Below are 23,780 nucleotides of genomic sequence, written 5' to 3'. Positions count from 1 at the left end.
GTGGTCAAGTCCATATCTCAGATACTATAAGCAGTCAGGGGCATTACTTAAACAAGTAATTTTTTAAAGTAACTTATATAAGTAATTTTTGTTTTTGAAAATAAAAAAATTACTTAACAGAGTTATTTTAAATTTCAATAAAACATCGACTAAATGTAGTTTTGATGAGTTTTTACATAATTTCATATCATAAAGTTAAGAATTTATTGTATTTGAGAGGATTATAGAGATGAAGGGTTACTTTAAAAATTATGACAAAAATATTACTCGAATAAGTTATTTGATACATTTTTAATAAAATTAGTATCAAAACTTATTTAAGGAACATGTGTACTTGGTTTGGGTTACAAATTATAAATAACTTCAAGTCTTAATCAATTCAAAAGTATCTATCAATTTATATCAGTCTACCTTCAAAATTTTGGAGGAAAATGAGAATTTAATTGTCCCAAGATACCAATCTTTGACCAAGAAGCGTTGGTATAAAAGATAAGTGCGTCAGAAAGTTAATTAGTGTTTCAGAAGGATTAGAATTAATATGTTAGGGGAAAAATAATCCGATGACTGTGAAAAATTGTTAAACCTAGTAAAATCTGTATTAGGCCAGGATTTTTTAATTTGTTGGTTTACGGATCCGCCGACCCGATTTTGCCGATTTCCAGAATAAAAATAAAATTGACTTTTCATGCTCTTTTATTCCCGCCGACCCTAAGAAATGCATTATCCCTGAAATTTTTTTTTTATGAAATGAAATGCATTAATCACTAACAAAATTGATAACACTTGCTGTTGTGAAAAAATAAAACTTCCAGTTTACGTTTTTAAATATAGACAAATCAATTATCATAATAACTGACCTTGAAATGTCGTTTGCACAAATAATTTTGCGGAACGAAACTTGTGTTTAAAACCAATTACACAATAAGTTCGTTTCCCTTATTTGTCTTCAGTCCGTAAGATGCATCATCTCATAGAAATAGACTTGTCCAAATGTGGATAGGTTGAAGGCATCAAGTTGAAGTATTGAATATGAATAAAGCATTTGAAATTTTCTTGTTTCATAGATAATAAAAAAATTATCGTCCATTTGGATAAAAAACGGGAATGCGAGACAACAGATTGACCCGATAATCTCGTTTTTCCAATGGACGAGTCTATTAGGTTTTTGACACGTGTGTTGAAACTTATTTTCGTACGACGTTTTTACATTTTTTTTCTTTATCAGTTTTCGTGCTTGAAGATCATTATTCACCAAGTTTTCTGGAATTGATAAAGAGCTACGCGAATCTATTTTTCTTGTTTCTAAAATGACGATTTAATTTCATCTTTGTCCGTGCACCCCCCTTTTTTTACTGTAACTTATTAGACAATGTCATGCGATGTTTATAACAGCTGAGCAATAATATTTCATTGACCTAAAATTTAAGAAATGATGATAAAATGGCATAACAAACATATTGTTAGAAAGGTGAAATATATATTGATTTTGCATATTTTTCTGTCTTCAAAGATGATTTTTTTTCTCTTTTTTTTCCCGGCCGACCGACCCGACTTTTTCATGGGGAAAATCCGTAAACCAACAAATTAAAAAACCATGGCCTTATTGGACACCTATAAAAATAATATTCAGAAAAGTTACTTATATAAGTAATATTTAAAATAGCCTCGTTTTCAACATTACTTGAATAGGTAATTTTAATTGTTACTTGTTTAAGTAATGCCCCTGACTGATAAGCAATAGGGCTAGTATATTTTGTGTATGGAAGGACTGTAAGGTGTACATGTCCAACTGGCAGGTGTCATATGTCCTGACCTTGACCTCATTTTCATGGTTCAGTGGTTATAGTTAAATTTTTGTCTTTTGGTATGTTTTTCTCATACCATATGCAATAGGTCTACTATATTTGTTGTATGGAATGATTGTTAATTGTACATGTCTAGCGGGCAGATGTCATGTGACCTTGACCTCATTTTCATGGTTCAGTGGTCAAAGTTAAGTTTTTTAGTTTTGGTCTTTTTATCTAATGCTATATGCCATAGGTCAACTATATTTGGTGTATGGAAATATTTTATGATCTTCATGTCAGTCGAGCAGGTTTTATTTAACCGTGACCTCATTTTCACGGTTCATTGCACAGTGTTAAGTTTTTGTGTTTTGGTCTATTTTTCTTAAACTATAAGCAGTCAGGGGCGTTACTTAAACAAGTTATTTTTTTTAATTACTTATATAAGTAATTTTTTATTTTAAAAATAATAAAATTACTTAATAGAGTTATTTTAATTTTCAATAGAAACATAGACTAAATGTAGTTTTCATGATTTTAAACAACATTTTATATCATAAAATAAAGAATTTATCAGATTTGAAAGGAGTATAGAGATTAAGGGTTACTTTGAAAATAATGACAAAAATATTACTTGAATAAGTTATTTTAAACATTTTTGGAAAAAATAGCAATTACACTTATCTAAGGCACATATGTAATTGATTTAGGTTACAAATTATAAATAACTTCAGGTCTAAATTAATTCACAAGTATCTATCTATTTAAATTAGTCTACCTTCAAGATTTTAGAGGAAAATGATAATTTAATAGTCCCAAGAGACCAATCTTTGACCCAGAAGCGTCAGTACGAAAGATAAGTGTGTCGGAAAGTTAATCAGTATTTCTGAACAATTAGTTTTTATATATCAAAGGAAAAATAACCAGATAACTGTGAAATTTTTTTAAAGCTAGTAAAATCTGTATTCTTGGACACCTATAAAAATAATATTCAGAAAAATAACTTATATAAGTTATATTTAAATTAGCCTCGTTTTCAACATTACTTGTATAGGTAATTTTAATTGTTACTTGTTTAAGTAATGCCCCTGACTGATAAGTAATGTGTCAACTATATATGTTGTATAGAAGCATTGTTAGCTGTACCTGTCTGCCTGGCATGGTTCATCTGACCTGGACCTCTTTTTCAAGGTTCATTGGTCTTTGTTTAGTTATCTTGGTTAATGTTAAGTTTATGTGACAGTTGTAATAAAGCTTACAATGTATAATTAGCTTTATACTTAGGACTATCAACATAATATCAATGATTAGTATAGAAGGCGAGACATTTCAGCGTGTTCACTCTTGTGAAGTTTTTATACAAAGTTTTGTTTAATATTTATATATTATGCCCCGTTTATAGGCATTATGTTTTCTGGTCTGTGCATCAGTCCATTCAGTCGTTTGTCCTTTTGTCCATCGGTCTGTCCTGTTCCAGGTTAAAGTTTTTGGTCGAGGTAGTTTTTGATGAAGTTGAAATGTTGAAGTCCAATCAACTTGAAATATAGTTTACATGTTCCGTATGATCATGATGATAGGATCTTCCTTATTTTAATGTCAAATTAGAGATTTTACCCCAAATTAGAGATTTTACCCCATTTTCAAGATCCACTGAACATAGAAAGTGATAGTGCGGATGGGCATCCGTTTTCTATAGACACATTCTTGTTAATTTTATATTTTCATTGCAGTAAGTGTTGCAAAGGACAAGAAACAAGTTGGCGAAATCTAGCACATTGTACTGTGATATCGGAACCAGACTTTAGATTTTTTAAAACAGGTCTTGAACAAAGGAAGACTGATATTATGGTTACTGTTGTAGAGGTATGCCAAAGTTTTATCTTATTCATGGCAGATTCCAAATAAGAAAGTTAAAAAATTCCCAAAACTATGTTTAACAAAATCAACAACAATAAAATTCTGTTTTGGAAAACATGGTATACTTATATAAGTAAACACTTTTTGACAAAAAGTAGATCTATTCACTTTAGATTTTTTGAATAAATGACACCTTAAAATATGTTTCTATCATAACAAAATTGACAGACATTTTGACGGAAACTCTTATGTTAGCAACACAAACAATCCTGATATCTTGCTTAAATATGAAAGGCAAATTGGAATAAAATATTTCTTAACATCTGCACCAATTAAAAAGTAATTGTAATAACTTTAAAAATGGATTATCTTAGAGTTGCTAACATAAGATTTGACAGACATGAACAATGCTGCTAACATAAGATTTGACGGACTTTTTTGTTGCTAATATAATATTTGACGGACTATTTTTGCTAACATAATATTTGACAGATTTATTAATGCCCCACCTACAATAGTAGAGGGGCATTATGCCTCCGTTTGTTGGTCCGTCCGTTTGTTGTCCGTGTGTCCATTCGTCCTGTTTCAGGTTAAAGTTTTTGGTCAAGGTAGTTTTTGATGAAGTTGAAGTCCAATCAACTTGAAACTTAGTACACATGTTCCCTATAATATGATCTTCATAATTTTAATGCCAAATTAAAGTATTAACCCCAATTTCACGGTCCACTGAACATGTAAAATGATAGTGTGAGTGGGGCATCCGTGTACTATGGACACATCCTTGTTGTTGCTAACATGAGATTTGACGGACATTATTGTTGCTAACATAAGATTTGACAGACATTATTGTTTGCTAACATAAGATTTGACGGACATTATTGTTGCTAACATAAGATTTGACGGACGTTATTGTTGCTAACATAAGATTTGACGGACGTTATTGTTGCTAACATAAGATTTGACGGACGTTATTGTTGCTAACATAAGATTTGACGGACCTTATTGTTGCTAACATAAGATTTGACAGACGTTATTGTTGCTAACATAAGATTTGACGGACATTATTGTTGCTGACATAAGATTTGACGGACATTATTGTTGCTAACATAAGATTTGACGGACATTAGTGTTGCTAACATAAGATTTGACGGACATTATTGTTGCTAACATAAGATTTGACGGACATTATTGTTGCTAACATAAGATTTGACGGACATTATTGTTGCTAACATAAGATTTGACGGACATTATTGTTGCTAACATAAGATTTGACGGACATTATTGTTGCTAACATAAGATTTGACGGACATTATTGTTGCTAACATAAGATTTGACGGACATTATTGTTGCTAACATAAGACTTGACGGACATTATTGTTGCTAACATAAGACTTGACGGACATTATTGTTGCTAACATAAGATTTGACGGACATTATTGTTGCTAACATAAGATTTGACGGACATTATTATTGCTAACATAAGATTTGATGGACATTATTGTTGCTAACATAAGATTTGACAGACTAAATAGTGTTGCTAAACAAAAGTAACAATATTTGATCCATTGAATTATTGTAAAGTGTACATGTCTGGTAGGGTTCATCTGACTTTGACTTTGTATACATGTTTCATTGGTCAATATAAAGTTTTCTTGGTTTGGTCTATTTCTTATCTACTATAAGCAATCAATAGGTCAACTATCATGACTATATTCAATGTATACATGATTTCAAGGTTTATATACAGGGATGATTCCACTATATTGTTTAGGGCCGCTTAACGGCCCTTAAATCAGCCAGCGGCCCCAGAAAAATGTTTGTAAATATAAATTCCCAATTGAGGAAAATAAAACAAAAATTGGTATTTCCGGAAAATTTCCGTCACCGATTACGGCAACTTTAATTTTTCATAGTTTGTCGTCAAAACCTAGTAAAATCTGGATAAGAATCCTGACTATGATCGCATTTTATTAACAACGATTTAATTTAATTATGTCAACATGAGGTAAACAATTTTGGCGGCCGGATTCAATTGAAGTTAAAATGTTATGGGAAATTCGGTCTCGTAAAAGTAGATCGCTCAGCAGGTTGATCAAAAATATGCTTTTTGTCAAAATGGGTGTCAAAACAGACCTCGACAAAGACCAAATTCAAATTTTGATATAACATTGATGAAGGAATTTTAATGATAAAAGCAGATTGCCCAGCAGATCCAGTTATGTAATTTGATTAAAACTTGTTTTGTAAAGGAAATTATTTTATATTTTGCTCTTTTTTCAGCAAAAGACAAAATTTTGAACGTTTTTGAAAATAATGTTGAAGATAGACCATTCGTGAAATGAGACCCCCCTGAAATACGATGTCATCATTTTGGAACTGTTTCAAAAGATATGAAAATGATCCAAATAATTTTAAAGTTCACTGGTTTAATTGCTTTAAATATCTTATCAATTAAATATATATACTTTTGTAATTGCTTTTCTGAACTCAACAATTGGACAGTTCTATTTGAAATACATTTAAAGCAAGGTAAATAAAGATGATCTGTTGAAAAATTACCCAATGGTGGATTTTGTTCACTGGTTAATATGGCAAGCCGTTTTTCTATTAAATCTAACTTCAAGATATCTCATTAACTTATAAGATATCTTATATAATACTTCATTAGATATTTGATATAGTTTGAAAGATATCTCATAAAGTTAATAAGCTATCTTATATAGTTCACGAGATATCTTAAGTAATTTATGAGATATCTTAAAGTTTATAAGTTATCTCATATAATTTTCATTATCATATACTTAGACTAAATAACATATGATTTTTACCGTATGATAATAGCATTAAATTAAAGTATTTTCCATATTTTCCGAATTGGTGCTTAGCGGGCTGATATGAAAAGTTTATCACATGCTTCGATTGTTATCACATGCCTTTCCGTAACGTTATCACATGGCATTCCGGTGATACTCGGCAAATTCCGGAAAATACACCTCAATGCTACATTTTCAGTGAAAAACATTACAAAGTAGTGTACAAAACAATTATTTGAATAGTGGAAAGTATATTGTGTGAAATGATTAAATTAAATTAAAAAAAAATATATTAAATAAATGCATTTTTTAAGTTTTTCTGAAACATAATTTAGAAAGTTACTTTAAAAAAGCTGACTTTTCCAAACAATGTTCATGATGCATATTGTTGAATTATTTTTTGTCAATTCGTCAATATTTAAATGATTTTTTCTCTGTTGAGGCATATGATAGAAAGATTTCATATTGAATGTATCAAATTTTTGGTCCGACGTCCGTGAACTTTTTACTCTTTCAACTTCTTTTCGGAAACCACGTAGAAAGATCAATATATGAATCTGTTATTTTTCTCTACTGTTGAAGCATATGATAAAAAGATCATAACATGTCATTTTTCATATCGCATGTATTATCAGCCCTCGAGCCATGCGGCTCTTGGGCTGATATTGAACCTAGGGCTGATAATACATGCGATATGAAAAATGCCATGTAATAATCTGATATTATCAGATATCTTATAAATTATATAAGATATCTTATAAACTATATAAGATATCTTATATAAAGTAAATTTGTAAGATATCTTTATAAAGTATATTTATAAGATACCTTATATAAAGTATATTTGTAAGATATCTTATCTATAGTATATGTAAGATATATATATTTTAAAATCGATATAAGTTATCTTCTATATTACATAAGATATTATTCTATATAAGATATATTATAAAAAATATTATTTATGATATCTTATATATTATAAGAAATATTATTAAAGATATCGTATAAATTATAAGATATTTCATATAATTTTCTTAATATGATATCCAACTTATATAATATCAGATTATTACATGGCATTTTTCATATCGCATGTATTATCACAATATACATAGTGAGAACTGTTTGGAAAAGTCAACCTTTTCAAAGTAACTTTCTAAATTATGTTTGAAACTTATAAAGAATGCATTTATTCAATAATTTGTTTGTTTGTTTTTTTCATTTTTTATTTATTTTTTGTTATTATTTTACACAGTATACTTTTCAGTATCTAAATAATTGTGTTGTACACTATTTCTTAATGTTTTTCACTGAAAACGTAGCATTGAGGTGTATTTTCCGGAATTTGCCGAGTATCACCGGAATGCCATGTGATAACGTTACGGAAAGGCATGTGATAACAATCGAAGCATGTGATACACTTTTCATATCAGCCCGCTAAACACCAATTCGAAAAATATGGAATTTACGTTAATTTAATGCTATTATCATACAGTAAAAATCATATGTTATTTAGTCTAAGTATATGATAAGATATCTTATACAAAACATATTTGTAAGATATTTCATATACTTTAAGATATCTTAAATAAATCTTATATATTATATGAGATATCTTATATATTACATGAGATATCTTATATATTACATTAGATATCTTATATATTACATAAGATATCTTATATATTATCAGATAATTTGAAATTCGAATAAATAGCTAAACCGCTTGCCATAGGTTTATGTTAGCTAGTACTTGTGGTACATATGTTTTTGTAATAGGCCTCGTTTACCAAAGTTAAGATGATAGTGCATCATATGCAATGATATTCTCATGTATTACAACTTCCCTAGTCTGAATCCAATAATTTCTTCAATCAGTATACAAGTGAAATTAACTTAATATTCATTTTCCATTTTTACAGGAAAATGATATTATTTCGTATTAGATTGTATGCATAAAAAAATCCCAATTGGGATAAAAATTCCCAATTTGATATTCAAGGGACCCATTTGAAAACACCTGGAATCATCCCTGATATATATATATATTCGTGGCATGATTTGTTTGACCTTGACCTCAATTTTTGGGGATCATAAGTTAATGTGATGCTTTCTATTTACACATAAAGAATTGAACCTTAAAGTATGTGATTTTCCTCACTAAAAGTTCTATCATGTTGCATATTTCTGTACATTGATAATCAGAACTGAATAAATGTTGAATTTGATTTTTTTGTCGAGCCTGCAATTTTTGTAGGTATAGTGATCTGGTGGTGGCGGTGGCGGCGGCAGCGGCAGCGGTGTTAGCTCACTTCTTAAAAGCTATATATTTTAGAAGGTGAAAGACCTGGATGCTTCATACTTTGTATATAGACTCATGTTACAAAGTTTCCGTCAGTCACATGTCCAATATCCTTGACCTCATTTTCATGGTTCAGTGACCACTTGAAAAAAAAGTTCAGATTTTTTGTAATGTTAAATTCTCTCTGATTACAGTATAAGTAATTGGATAACTATAATTGGTATGTGCGTACATTGCAAGGTCCTCATGCCCGTCAGACAGTTTTCACTTGACCTCGACCTCATTTTATAGATCAGTGAACAAGGTTAAGTTTTGGTGGTCAAGTCCATATCTCAGATACTATAAGCAATTGGTCTAGTAATTTGGTGTATGAAAGGACTGTAAGGTGTACATGTCGAACTGGCAGGTGTCATCTGACCTTGACCTCATTTTCATGGTTCAGTGGTTTTAGTTAAGTTTTTATACGACCGCAAAATTTGAAAAATTTTTCGTCGTATATTGCTATCACGTTGGCGTCGGCGTCGTCGTCGTCGTCCGGCGTCTGAATACTTTTAGTTTTCGCACTCTAACTTTAGTAAAAGTGAATGGAAATCTATGAAATTTTAACACAAGGTTTATGACCACAAAAGGAAGGTTGGTATTGATTTTGGGAGTTTTGGTCCCAACATTTTAGGAATTAGGGGCCAAAAAGGGCCCAAATAAGCATTTTCTTGGTTTTCGCACTATAACTTTAGTTTAAGTTAATAGAAATCTATGAAATTTTGACACAAGGTTTATGACCACAAAAGAACGGTTGGGATTGATTTTGGGAGTTTTGGTTTCAACAGTTTAGGAATTAGGGGCCAAAAAAGGGCCCAAATAAGCATTATTCTTGGTTTTCGCACAATAACTTTAGTTAAAGTAAATAGAAATCAATGAAATTTTAACACAATGTTAATGACTACAAAAGGAAGGTTGGTATTGATTTTGGGAGTTTAGGTCCCAACAGTTTAGGAATTAGGGGCCAAAAAGGGACCCAAATAAGCATTTTTCTTGGTTTTCGCACCATAACGTTAGTATAAGTAAATAGAAATCTATGAAATTTAAATACAAGGTTTATGACCATAAAAGGAAGGTTGGTATTGATTTTGGGAGTTTTGGTCCCAACAGAATAAGGGGCCCAAAGGGTCCAAAATTAAACTTTGTTTGATTTCATCAAAATTGAATAATTGGGGTTCTTTGATATGCCGAATCTAACTGTCATGACTGTGTATGTAGATTCTTAACTTTTGGTCCCGTTTTCAAATTGGTCTACATTAAGGTCCAAAGGGTCCAAAATTAAACTTAGTTTGATTTTGACAAAAAATGAATCAGTTAGGTTCTTTGATATGCTGAATCTAAAAATGTACTTAGATTCTTGATTATTGGCCCAGTTTTCAAGTTGGTCCAAATCGGGGTCCAAAATTAAACTTTGTTTGATTTCATCAAAAATTGAATAAATGGGGTTCTTTGATATACCAAATCTAACTGTGTATGTAGATTCTTCATTTTTGGTCCTGTTTTCAAATTGGTCTACACTAAAGTCCAAAGGGTCCAAAATTAAACTTAGTCTGATTTTAACAAAAATTGAAATCTTGGGGTTCTTTGATATGCTGAATCCAAAAATGTACTTAGATTTTTTATTATGGGCCCAGTTTTCAAGTTGGTCCAAATCAGGATCTAAAATTATTATATTAAGTATTGTGCAATAGCAAGTCTTTTCAATTGCACAGTATTGCGCAATGGCAAGAAATATCTAATTGCACAATATTGTGAAATAGCAAATTTTTTTTTAATTAGAGTTATCTTTCTTTTTCCAGAATAGTAAGCAAGAAATATCTAATTGCAAAATATTGTGCAATAGCAAGATTTTTTTTAATTGGAGTTATCTTTCTTTGTCCAGAATCAACTTAAATCTTTGTTATATACAATATACAATGTATATTCACTTTTTACTTTCAACTGATAAATTAAAATAATCTTTACCATTCAGTGATAACAAGCAGTTTTTTTACATCTTATTTCCTTATCTTATCTAAAATGTTGGACATTTGCCACACATGACTATGATGTCATTTTCTATTTTTATTTGCCAATAACTTTATGTAAATAACTTCATTGAAAATTTGCCAATATAAAATGTTGCTGATGAAGTTTTTTTTTATTGTTTTATACAATAAACAATGTATGTTCACTTTTACTACCAACCAATCTTTACCATTCAGTGATAACAAGCACTTTATTTTACATTTTAATATTTTATGATGTATTTAAAAGAGTAGTTATTGTTGCAAACTCCATTAGAAATTTGAATTGATATCAGTTTTGGAAAAAGGGAAACGAGGATGTGAAAAAAGGGGGGGGGGGGGGGGGGGGGGGGGGGGGGGGGGTTGGTTAAATTTTTCTCATTTCAGATTTCATAAATAAAAAGAAAATTTCTTCAAACATTTTTTTGAAAGGATTAATATTCAACAGCATAGTGAATTGCTAAAAGGCAAAAACAAACTTTTAAGTTCATTAGACCACATTCATTCTGTGTCAGAAACCTATGCTGTGTCAACTATTTAATTTTAGATTTAAAAAGTTTGAAGAAGAAATCTTTAATTGTAAAATTTGTAAAATCTTGACATTTGTTTTGTGTAAAAAAAAACCCATGTAATGTCAAAAATTTGATCACAATCCAAATTCAGAGCTGTATCACGCTAGAATGTTTTGTCCATACTTGCCCCAACTGTTCAGGGTTCGACCTCTGCGGTCGTATAAAGCTGCGCCCTGCGGAGCACCTGGTTGTGTTTTGGTCTGTTTTTCTCATACTTTATGCAATAGGTCTACTATATTTGTTGTATGAAATGATTGCAAGGTGTGCATATGTTCATGTCTAGTGGGCAGATGTCATCTGACCTTGACCTAATTTGCATGGTTCAGTGGTCAAAGTTAAATTTTTGTCAAGCCTGCAACTTTTGTTAAAGAAAGCTTGACATAGGGATAGTGATCCGGCGGCGGCAGTGTTAGCTCACTTCTTAAAAGCTTTATATTTTTATACCCCCGCTTTAAAATATACCCCCGCTTTAAAAAAGGGGGGGTATACTGTTTTACCTCTGTCTGTCAGTCCGTCCGTCCGTCCATCAGTCCTTCCGTCAGTCCGTCCGTCAGTCCGTCCGTCAGTCAGTCAGTCCGTCCCATGAAACTTTCGTCACATTTTTCTCAGGAACTACACATCCACCCTTTCTGTAATTTGGTATCAACATTTATATATGTCACCCACACCGTGTGATGCGTTTTCAGATTCATCACTTGACAACTTCCTGTTTACCGAACACTTGTCTGATTTTACACATGATAGCCAAGTTGAAAATTTTCGTCACATTTTTCTCAGGAACTACAATACAAGGATTTCTGAAATTTGGTTTCAGGATTTATATAAGTCAGCTATACCGTGTGATGCGTTTTCAGATTCATCACTTGACAACTTCCTGTTTACCGAACACTTGTATGATTTTACACATGATAGCCAAGTTGAAAATTTTCATCACATTTTTCTCAGGAACTACAATACAAGGATTTCTGAAATTTGGTTTCAGGATTTATATAAGTCAGCTATACCGTGTGATGCGTTTTCAGATTCATCACTCGACTACTTCCTGTTTACCGAACACTTGTATGATTTTACACATGATAACCAAGTTAAAAATTTTCGTCACATTTTTCTCAGGAACTACAATACAAGGATTTCTGAAATTTGGTTTCAGGATTTTTATAAGTCAGCTATACCGTGTGATGCGTTTTCAGATTCATCACTCGACAACTTCCTGTTTACCGAACACTTGCATATTTTTACACTATTAATATTATCCACTTGCGGCGGGGGTATCATCAGTGAGCAGTAGCTCGCAGTTTCACTTGTAGAACGTGGAAGACCTAGATGCTTCATACTTTGTAAATAGATGCCTCATGTTACGAAGTTTCCGTCAGTCACATGTCCAATATCCTTGACCTCATTTTCATGGTTCAGTGACCACTTGAAAAAAAAGTTCAGATTTTTTGTAATGTTGAATTCTCTCTTATTATAAGTAATAGGATAACTATATTTGGTATGTGCGTACTTTGCAAGGTCCTCATGCCCGTCAGACAGTTTTCACTTGACCTGGACCTCATTTCATGGCTCAGTGAACAAGGTTAAGTTTTGGTGGTCAAGTCCATATCTCAGATACTATAAGCAATAGGGCTAGTATATTCGGTGTATGGAAGGACTGTAAGGTGTACATGACCAACTGGCAGGTGTCATCTGACCTTGACCTCATTTTCATGGTTCAGTGGTTATAGTTAAGTTTTTGTGTTTTGGTCTGTTTTTCTCATACTTTATGCAATAGTTCTACTATATTTGTTGTATGGAATGATTGTAAGGTGAACATGTCTAGCAGACAGATGTCATCTGACCTTGACCTCTTTCATGGTTCAGTGGTCAAAGTTAAGTTTTTCAGTTTTGGTCTTTTTATCTGATACTATATACCAAAGGTCAACTATATTTAGTGTATGGAAATATTTTATGATTTATATATTAGTCGCGCAGGTTTTATTTGACCTTGACCTCATTTTCACGGTTCATTGCTCAGTGTTAAGTTTTTGTGTTTTAGTCTATTTTTCTTAAACTATAAGTATTAGGTCAACTATATTTGTTTTATGGAAGCATTGTTAGCTGTACATGTCAGCCTGGCATGGTTCATCTGACCTTGACCTCATTTTCATGGTTCATTGGTCTTTGTTTAGTTATCTTGGTTAATGTAACGTTTATGTGACAGTTGTAATAAAGCTTTATACTTAGGACTATCAACATAATATCAATGATTAGTAAAGAAGGCGAGACATTTCAGTGTGTGCACTCTTTTTATACGACCGCAAATTTTTCGTCGTATATTGCTATCACGTTGGCTGCGTTGTCGTCGTCGTCCGAATACTTTTAGTTTTCGCACTCTAACCTTAGTAAAAGTGAATAGAAATCTATGAAATTTTAACACGAGGTTTATGACCACAAAAGGAAGGTTGGTATTGATTTTGGGAGTTTTGGTCCCAACATTTTAGGAATTAGGGGCCAAAAAGGGCCCAAATAAGCATTTTCTTGGTTTTGGCACTATAACTTTAGTTTAAGTAAATAGAAATCAATGACAGTTTGACACAAGGTTAATGACTAACTAACTGTATGTAGATTCTTAATTTTTGGTCCCATTTTCAAATTGGTCTACATTAAGGTCCAAAGGGTCCAAAATTAAACTTAGTTTGATTTTAACAAATATTGAATCCTTGGTGTTCTTTGATATGCTGAATCTAAAAATGTACATAGATTTTTGATTATTGGCCCAGTTTTCAAGTTGGTTCCAAATCGGGTTCCAAAATTAAACTTTGTTTGATTTCATCAAAAATTGAATAATTGGGGTTCTTTGATATGCCAAATCTAACTGTGTATGTAGATTCTTAATTTTTAGTCCCGTTTTCAAATTGGTCTACATTAAAGTCCAAAGGGTCCAAAATTAAACTAAGTTTGATTTTAACAAAAATTGAAATCTTGGGCTTTTTTGATATGCTGAATCTAAACATGTACTTAGATTTTTGATTATGGGCCCAGTTTTCAAGTTGGTTCAAATCAGGATCCAAAATTATTATAATTAGTATTGTGCAATAGCAAGAAATTTTCAATTGCACATGTACAGTATTCAGCAATAGCAAGAAATCTTCAATTGCACAGTATTGTGCAATAGCAAGAAATTTTCAATTGCTCAGTATTGTGCAATAGCAAGAAATCTTCAATTGCACAGTATTGTGCAATCAGGCAATAGCAAATATTTTCAATTGCACAGTATTGCGCAATAGCAAGAAATATCTAATTGCACAATATTGTGCAATAGCAAGAAATTTTCATTTGATTGGAGTTATCTTTCTTTGTCCAGAATAGTAGTTGAATCAACTTAAATCATTGTTTTATACAATATACAATGTATATTCACTTTAACCACCAACTGATAAATTAAAACAATCTTTACCATTCAGTGATAACAAGCACCTTTTGTTACATTTTTAATATTTTATGATGTATTTAAATGAGTAGTCATTGTTTCAAACTCCATTAGAAATTTGAATTGAGATCAGTTTTGAAAAAAGGGAAAGGGGGATGTGAAAAAAAATGAGGGAGGGGAGATAAATTTTTCTCATTTCAGATTTCATAAATAAAAAGAAATTTCTTCAAACATTTTTTTGAGAGGATTAATATTCAACAGCATAGTGAATTGCTCAAAGGCAATATTGCAAAAAAAATATTTTAAGTTCATTAGACCACATTCATTCTGTGTCCGAAACCTATGCTGTGTCAACTTTTTAATCACAATCCAAATTTAGAGCTGAATCCAGCTTGAATGTTGTGTCCATACTTGCCCCAACCATTCAGGGTTCAACCTCTACGGTCGTATAAAGCTGCGCCCTGCGGAGCATCTGGTTGTGTTTTGGTCTGTTTTTCTTAAACTATAAGCAATAGCTCAACTATATTTGTTGTATGTAAGAATTGTTTAAATGTCTGCCTGGCATGGTTCATCTGACTTTGACCTCATTTTCATGGTTTATTGGTCAATGTTTAGTTATCTTGCTTAATGTTAAGTTTATGAGACAGTTGTAATAAAACTTTATATTTAGGACTATAAACATAATATCAATAATTAGTAAAGAAGGCGAGACATTTCGGTGTGTGCACTCTTGTTTTGAATTACCATAAAAAAATGTGTTGCAGGTGAAGAATGATATTAAAGGTAGGAAACGAAGCAAAAGATCAAGATCAAATGAATATTCATCAGATGGTAACTATCCAAGTGATTCCAGTTCTAGTTCTAGTGTTGCAAGTTCATCTTGCTCATTTTCATCACTAACAGAGAGTAACCAAGAAGCTGATCTGCCTCTTATAGAAAGAATTACTAATACAAGAGTTCTTGGACAGCATGGTGGTGAGCTGCTTTTAGATCTGAATAGATACCAGGGATCAAGAATCGAATCTGAATTGACTATGCCAGGCATGATCATTGACCAGACAAAGGTAATTAACTCTTCTATAGCAGTAAACAAATTTATATTGAGAAGATAATGCGAATGCAGTGATATTGTTGTCTTTTCTCAAAACTACAAAAAATGCATAATTTTTAACCGGATTTTTGTGACAAAAATGTTGGTTATTGATTTGGGGATGTACGGCGGCTGGGCGGTCGGGCAGCCGGGCAGTCGGGCGGCCGGGCGGTCGGGCGGGCCGCAATCAAATGTTGTCCGTGCATTAACTCATGAACCATTCAGCCAAAGCTTTTAAAATTTTAATTATTTAATATGTTGTTACTGACAACTAAATGAAGGTCAAGTTGAATAATGGCGATTTTGACTTTTACCGTTCAGGAGTTATGGTTCTTGAAAGATTGAAAAATGGAGTTTTCTGTCGTGTCCGTGCATTTACGCATGAACTGTTCTACCAAAACTTCCCAAATTTTAATATGTTGTTACTGGTGACAAAATGGAGGTCAAGTTCAATAATGACGATTTTGACTTTTACCGTTCAGGAGTTATGGTTCTTGAAAGATTGAAAAATGGAGTTTTCTGTCGTGTCCGTGCATTTATGCATGAACTGTTTTACTAAAATTTCCCAAATTTTAATATGTTGTTACTGGTGACAAAATGGAGGTCAAGTTCAATAATGACGATTTTGACTTTTACCGTTCAGGAGTTATGGTTCTTGAAAGATTGAAAAATGGAGTTTCCAGTTGTGTCTGTGCATTTACGCATGAACTGTTCTACCAAAGCTTCCCAAATTTTAATATGTTGTAACTGATGACAAAATAGAAGTCAAGTTCAATAATGACGATTTTGACTTTTACCGTTCAGGAGTTATGGTTCTTGAAAGATTGAAAAATGGTGTTTCCAGTCATGTCCGTGCATTTTCTCATGAACCATTCAACCAAAGCTTTTGAAATTTTTATATGTTGTTACTGATGACAAAATGGAGGTCAAGTTCAATAATGACGATTTTGACTTTTACCGTTGAGGCGTTATGGTTCTTGAAAGATTGTAAAATGGCGTTTCCATTCACGTTGTTGCATTTACTCATAAACCATTCAATCTAAGCTTTTCAAATTTTAATATGTTGATACTGATGACAAAATGGAGGTCAAATTTGATATTGACGATTTTCACTTTCACCATTCATCAGTAATGGTTCTTGTGATATTGCCAGGACACAAATAAATATTAATAAATCCGGTTTGCTGTCGTTGTGACAGCCTCTTGTTATTGAAATTAGGGGGTTTGTTTATTTTTAGCTCACCTGGCCCAAAGGGCCAATTACTTGGCTTCCGTCTTTGTCATTCGTCTTTGTCCTCATTAACGTTTTACATTTTGAACTTTTTATAGACAACCGCTGAAGGAAATGGAACCAAACATGGCATGAATGTTCCTTATGAGATGCTGGCCAAGTGTTGTTACTTTGTAGCCTTTTTGTTTGATTTGAATATTATAAAAATCAGCCAATGAAATCACTCTTCCATTGACACGCAGCCAGATTTTCTTGCCAACTATTTTATGTTTAATATGATCTTTCTAATTTTAATGCCAAATTAAAGTTTTGACCCAAGTTTCACAGTCCACTGAACATAGAAAATGATCGTGTGAGTTGGGCATCCATGTACTATGGACACAATTTATTTTATGTATTTTTATATTCCATATAATCTATAATTTCAGGTAATTTTCACACTGCTTATAATGTCAAGAAATCATCTGGAGAAACTGAAAAGTAATCAACTCCTCCTAAATGATGACAGAGCAGTAATTTACTATTCCAAGCCATTAGATATTTTGTCAGAAGAGTCCAGATCTATTTTGATAGAAAACTTTATGAGACTTAACAACATATAATGTCACTTATTTGATATTTTCAATATGCTAAGTATGAACCTGAAATTTAAGAAGCAAAATACAAATTCTAACTGTAAGAAAATGCAAAACATTACCATTTTCAATTGAAGTAGAAAGAAAGTTAAAAGGCATAGAAAATATTCACTTTTATCATGTTTCTGTTGACTTATCTGTTATTTAGAAGAATCTGTGAAAGGTAAGAATTGGTTCATTGCAATAGACATCAATGATTGTGAAATTTTATTTATGTATATTTATATACATTTTTAGCTCACCTGGCCGAAAGGCCAAGTGAGCTTTTCTCATCACTTGGCGTCCGTCGTCTTCGTCCGTCGTCGACATCCTGCATTAACTTTTACAAAAATCTTCTCCTCTATAACTACTGGGCCAAATTTAACCAAACTTGGCCATAATCATCATTGGGGTATCTAGTTAAAAAAATGTGTCCGGTGACCCGGCCAACCAACCAAGATGGCCGCCATGGCTAAAAATAGAACATAGGGGTAAAATGCAGTTTTTGGCTTATAACTCAAAAACCAAAGCATTTAGAGCAAATCTGACAGGTGTAAAATTGTTCATCAGGTCAAGATCTATCTACCCTGAAATTTTCAGATGAATCGGACATTCCGTTGTTGGGTTGCTGCCCCTGAAATGGTAATTTTAAGGAAATTTTGCTGTTTTTGGCTATTATCTTGAATATTATTATAGATAGAGATAAACTGTAAACATCAATAATGTTCATCAAAGTAAGATCTACAAATAAGTCAACATGACCAAAATGGTCAGTTGACCACTTTAGGAGTTATTGCCCTTTATAGTCAATTTTTAACCATTTTTCGTAAATCTTGGTTATCTTTTAGAAAAATCTTCTCCCCTGAAACTACGAGGCCAAATTTTACCAAACTTAGCCATAATCATCATTGGGGTATCTAGTTAAAAAAATGTGTCCGGTAACTCGGCCAACAAACCAAGATGGCAGCCATGGCTAAAAATAGAACATGAGGGTAAAATGCAGTTTTTGGCTTATAACTCAAAAACCAAAGCATTAAGAGCAAATCTGACAGGAAGTATAATTGTTGATCAGATCACGATCTATCTGCCCTGGAATTTTCAGATGAATCAGATAATCATTTGTTAGGTTGCTGCCCCTGAATTGGTAATTTTGAGGAAATTTTGCTGTTTTTTTGTTATCTTGAATATTATTATAGATAGAGATAAACTGTAAACAGCAATAATGTACAGCAAAGTAAGAACTAAAAATAAGTCAGTATGACCAAAATAGTCAATTGACCCCCTAAGGAGTTATTGCCCTTCATAGTCAATTTTTAACAATTTTCTTAAAATTTTAAGATTTTCAATAACATTTTCCACAGAAAGTACTGTTGTAGAGAGAGATAAATTTAAGCAGCAAGAATGTTAAGTAAAGTAAGATCTACAAACACATCACCATCACCAAAACACAATTTTGTCATGAATCCATCTGTGTCCATTGTTTAATATTCACATAGACCAAGGTGAGCGACACAGGCTCTTTAGAGCCTCTAGTTTGTACACCTGTTTAAGGGATGTATTATGGTATACCATTGTCCATCTGTCTGTCTGTCGTCAACATGTTGGACATTAACTAAAAGGCGCTTAAACCAATTTGCATAAAACTTTGGTGAATGGTTTTATTTATTGCGTGGAACCTTTTGGTTTATTTAAATTTTAAATTTTACATTTCTGAGTTATGTTTTTTTTTTATTAAAATAAGGGGGATTTTCCAGTTTTAGGACAATAACTCAAGAATGCTTTCACCAACTTGCAAGAAATGGTGTTGAATTGCTTATATCTATTGACATGAGCTCCCTTTCGATTTTTAGCTCCCTTTCGATTTTTATAAATTTCAGATTTGATGTTTTCGAGTTATGGGGTTTTATACATTAAAAAAGGTAGGATTTTCTCGTTTTTGGACCAAAACCCCAAAACGCTCCAACATTCTTTATGAAACTTTGGTGAATTGTTTATATCTATTGATGTTAGCTCCCTTTAGAATTATTTTACATTTTACATTTCTGAATTATGGAGTTTTATTCATTAAAAAAGGGAAGATTTTTCCATTCTCGGACCAAAACTAAAACATGCTGTCAGCAATTCTCATGAAACTTTGGTGAATTGTTTATATCTGTTGATGTAAGATCCCTTTTGAATTTCATAAATTTCTTATATGACATTGAGAATTAATTGAACCTTATTTGTTATAGTCTGACAACAAATTTACTTAGTATTGCACAACAGCAAAAAATCTTTAATGGAATATTATATCACCAATTTCTAGTTCTTCACTACATTTATTCAGAAACCTATAAAATATGTCAAATATTTAATTACAATCCAAATTTATGATATGGTTATTTGATTTTTGTCGAGTATACTGGATTACTTCCAAACATGGACAGAAGCTTGTTTATCATCAAAAGATAATATACAGAAGTAAATTTTGTAAAAAAATAAGTCCGTTTTTTTCCGTATTTTACTTTTAAATGGACTTAGATTTTCTTCCAGGAAACAACACATTCACTCTGTGGTTAAATTTTAAAAAATTTAATAACTTTCTTTTACTACTTTTAATTTGTACCAAACTTAGACAGAAGCTTATTTATAACCAAAAGCTAGTATATAGAAGGAAATTTTGTTAATATTTTGTACCTGTGTATCTGGATTTTACTTATAAATGGACTTCGTTTATTCTTCCAATTAACATTACATACAGTCTGAAGTTAAAGTTTTTAAACATTTATTAGATTCATAAACTATCCTGGATTTTTACCAAACTTGGACAGAAGCTTCTTACAATCAAAAGATAGTATCAAGAGGAATATTTTTATTGATTTTTTTCCTCATTTTTGTTGAGCCTGTGATTTTCAGCAAAAGTAGGCGAGACACTGGGTTCCGCGGAACCCTTACAAATTTTTTATATTCCCCGTTTAGAGTAAAATTGTGTTTTAATGTCATTGTCTACTTGCCTTAGTATAATTTGTCTTTAGATTAAGTTTAATCTTTACAGTTAATTTATCCATGACGTTCAAAATTTTTAACTCGTGATTCTGTTATTTTACAAATACTTTATCATCATTAAAACTACATTTTTGTTCATCATTTATTTATTGTCTAATATGTCTACTATTCTGATAGGATCAATAATGAATTATATTTTGTATTATATCTATCATAATATTTTATATTATATTTTGTATATTTTATATTTTGAATATATGATGATAATTTGTACATAATATATTTTGTATTTATTATCCACTTGATTATTTTATGTTTTATTCAGATGGACTTCAATTTTAATGTTTAAGTTGTACTTCATAGATCATTTAAGCACTGAAAGAATGAATTTTGCATTTATATGAATGCTTGTTATTTTCCATTTGCATTTATAATAATATTTATCTACATTGATCTAAGTAAAAGGAAAATAACTGATTTAATAAACTTGTAAATAAGTGTTGTGTATGTTATTTATGTTATTTATGTTGTTAAGTTTAAGTTTATAAACCTATTTTACATATTCCATTTTCATGCCCATTTTATTTTCTGTTTATTCAATTATAATGGTCTGTCTTTTACATATGCTTGGTATGATTGAGTTTTATGGTAGTAATGCAGTAACATAGTAATATGATATTAGATGGTTAAGCTGTAGAAAGATGTTTGATATGATTGGTTTTTGTCGAGCCTGCTACAAAGTTGCAGAAAGCTTGACATAGGGATAATGATCTGGCTGTGGCTTTAACTAACTTCTCAAAAGCTTAATATTTAAGAAGGTAGAAGACTTGGACGCTTCATACTTTGTATATCACTGTATATAGATACCTTATGTTAAGAAGTTTCTGTCTGTCATATGTCAGTTGTCCTTGACCTCTTTTTCATGGTTCAGTGACTGCTTGAAAAAAATGTTAGATTTTTTGTAATATTAATTTCTCTCTTATTACATGTATTATGAGTAATAGGTGTAGTAATATAGTACTATGATGTTATTTTGTCTATCTATAGAAACATCTTTGGTATGATTAATATGTATGGTGTATTTAGATGGTGCTATGATGGAAAATGGTCTATTATTGAAACATCTTTGGTATAATTGGTTTTTATGGCGTAGTCAGATAGTACAATGAGGTGAGATGGTCTATCTATTGAAACATGCTTGGTATAATTGTTTTTTTATGGTGTAGTAAAATAGTACTATGATGTTATATGGTCTATCTATCGAAACATGTTTGGTATAAATGTTTTTTATGGTGTAGTAAGATAATACTGTGATATTAGATTGTCTATCTATTGAAACCTCTTTGGTTTAATTGGTTTTAATGGTGTAGTAAGATGGTAATTTGATTTAAGTTTATCAATCTGTAGGAACATCTTTCAAGAAAATAAAAGCCCGGGCATATATTCATTGGGAGATATATACTCCATATGCAGGTGCTGCTGCAATGTTGCTACATAGAAATAGAAAGTTCAAAATTGGGAAGCTGAAATCCTTTTTATCTCACCTGGCGCAAAGGGCCAAGTGAGCTTTTCTCTTCACTTGGCGTCCGTCGTCCGTCGTTAACTTTTACAAAAATCTTCTCCTCTGCAACTACTGTGCCAAATTTAACCAAACTTGGCCACAATCATCATTGGGATATCTAGTTTAAAAAATGTGTCCGGTGACCCGGCCAACCAACCAAATGGCCGCCATGGCTAAAAATAGATCATGGGGGTAAAATGCAGTTTTTGGCTTATAACTCAAAAACCAAAGCATTTAGAGCAAATCTGACATGGGGTAAAATTGTTTATCAGGTCAAGATCTATCTGTCCTGAAATTTTCAGATGAATCAGATAATCGGTTGTTTGGTTGCTGCCCCTGAATTGGTAATTTTGAGGAAATTTTGCTGTTTTTTTGTTATCTTGAATATTATTATAGATAGAGATAAACTGTAAACAGCAATAATGTACAGCAAAGTAAGAACTAAAAATAAGTCAGTATGACCAAAATAGTCAATTGACCCCCTAAGAAATTATTGCCCTTCATGGTCAATTTTTAACAATTTTTCGTAAACCTTAGTAATCTTTTAGAAAAATCTTCTCCTCTGAAACTACTGGGCCAAATTAAACCAAACTTGGCCACAATCATCATTGGGGTATCTAGTTTAAAAAATGTGTCCAGTGACTCGGCCAACCAACCAAGATGGCCGCCATGGCTGAAAATAGAACATAGGGGTAAAATGCAGTTTTTGACTTATAACTCAAAAACTAGCATTTAGAGCAAATTTGACAGGAGGTGAAATTGTTTATCAGGTGAAGATCTGTCTGCCCTAGAATTTTCAGATGAATTGGATAACCGTTTGTTAGGTTGATATCCCTGAATTGGTAATTTTAAGGAATTTTTTTTTCGTTTTTTTGTTATTATTTTGAATATTATTATAGTTAGAGATAAACTGTAAACAGCAATAATGTACAAAAGTAAGACCTAAAAATAAGTCAACATGACCAAAATGGTCAATTGACCCCTTAAGGAGTTATTGCCCTTTATAGTCAATTTTTAACAATTTTCATAAAATTTGTAAATTTTCACTAACATTTTCCACTGAAACTACTGGGCCAAGTTCATTATAGATAGGAAATGTTATCCAGCAGATAACGGGGAATACAAGCTTGAATTATTTAATGTGTGCTCACCATCCCCAAAACACAATTTTGTCATGTGTCCATCGTGGAAATTCATTCATGAATAAATTGAAAAGAAAGGGACTTAGTATTCACCTTTGTTTTACAACAACACATTGATTGATTGTTGGTTGCATTACGCCGCATTAGCATAACAACAACATTTGAGAGAATAGAAGCAGTTAGTTCGTAATTTAACTGAATATTTAACAATGAACAAATCCCATACTGCAAAGCAAGCTATAGAAGACTTAATCTGGTACTGTAAGGTTCATTTCTTTGTCAATTGATAAGTCTCCTACAGACTAAGTCAAGGGGTACTTTAGATTCACACCCAGTCTGTCTGTCCATCTGTTAGTCAGTAAAATCAGTTCA

At 31.7% G+C, this 23,780-nt stretch overlaps 2 protein-coding genes across 2 annotated transcripts in view; both read left to right on the top strand.

Annotated features, from left to right (window-relative positions):
* The window catches only part of LOC139501022 (uncharacterized), a 38,574-nt gene extending 16,432 nt beyond the window's left edge, over positions 1-22,142 (top strand). Inside the window, exons 3-5 of the mRNA XM_071289973.1 lie at positions 3,515-3,647; positions 15,550-15,849; positions 17,535-22,142. Of these exons, the coding sequence (XP_071146074.1) occupies positions 3,515-3,647; positions 15,550-15,849; positions 17,535-17,708 (607 nt within the window). The 3' untranslated portion in view covers positions 17,709-22,142. The remainder of the gene's footprint in view (positions 1-3,514; positions 3,648-15,549; positions 15,850-17,534) is intronic.
* The window catches only part of LOC139501021 (uncharacterized), a 455,879-nt gene that overhangs the window by 425,604 nt on the left and 6,495 nt on the right, over positions 1-23,780 (top strand). The window lies entirely within an intron of this gene.

The sequence above is a fragment of the Mytilus edulis genome, chromosome 13 (assembly GCF_963676685.1).
Source record: "Mytilus edulis chromosome 13, xbMytEdul2.2, whole genome shotgun sequence".
In the NCBI taxonomy this organism is placed as follows: Eukaryota; Metazoa; Mollusca; class Bivalvia; order Mytilida; family Mytilidae; genus Mytilus; species Mytilus edulis.
Note: the sequence above shows the minus strand (reverse complement) of the source record. Positions and strands in the feature narration are given on the sequence as shown.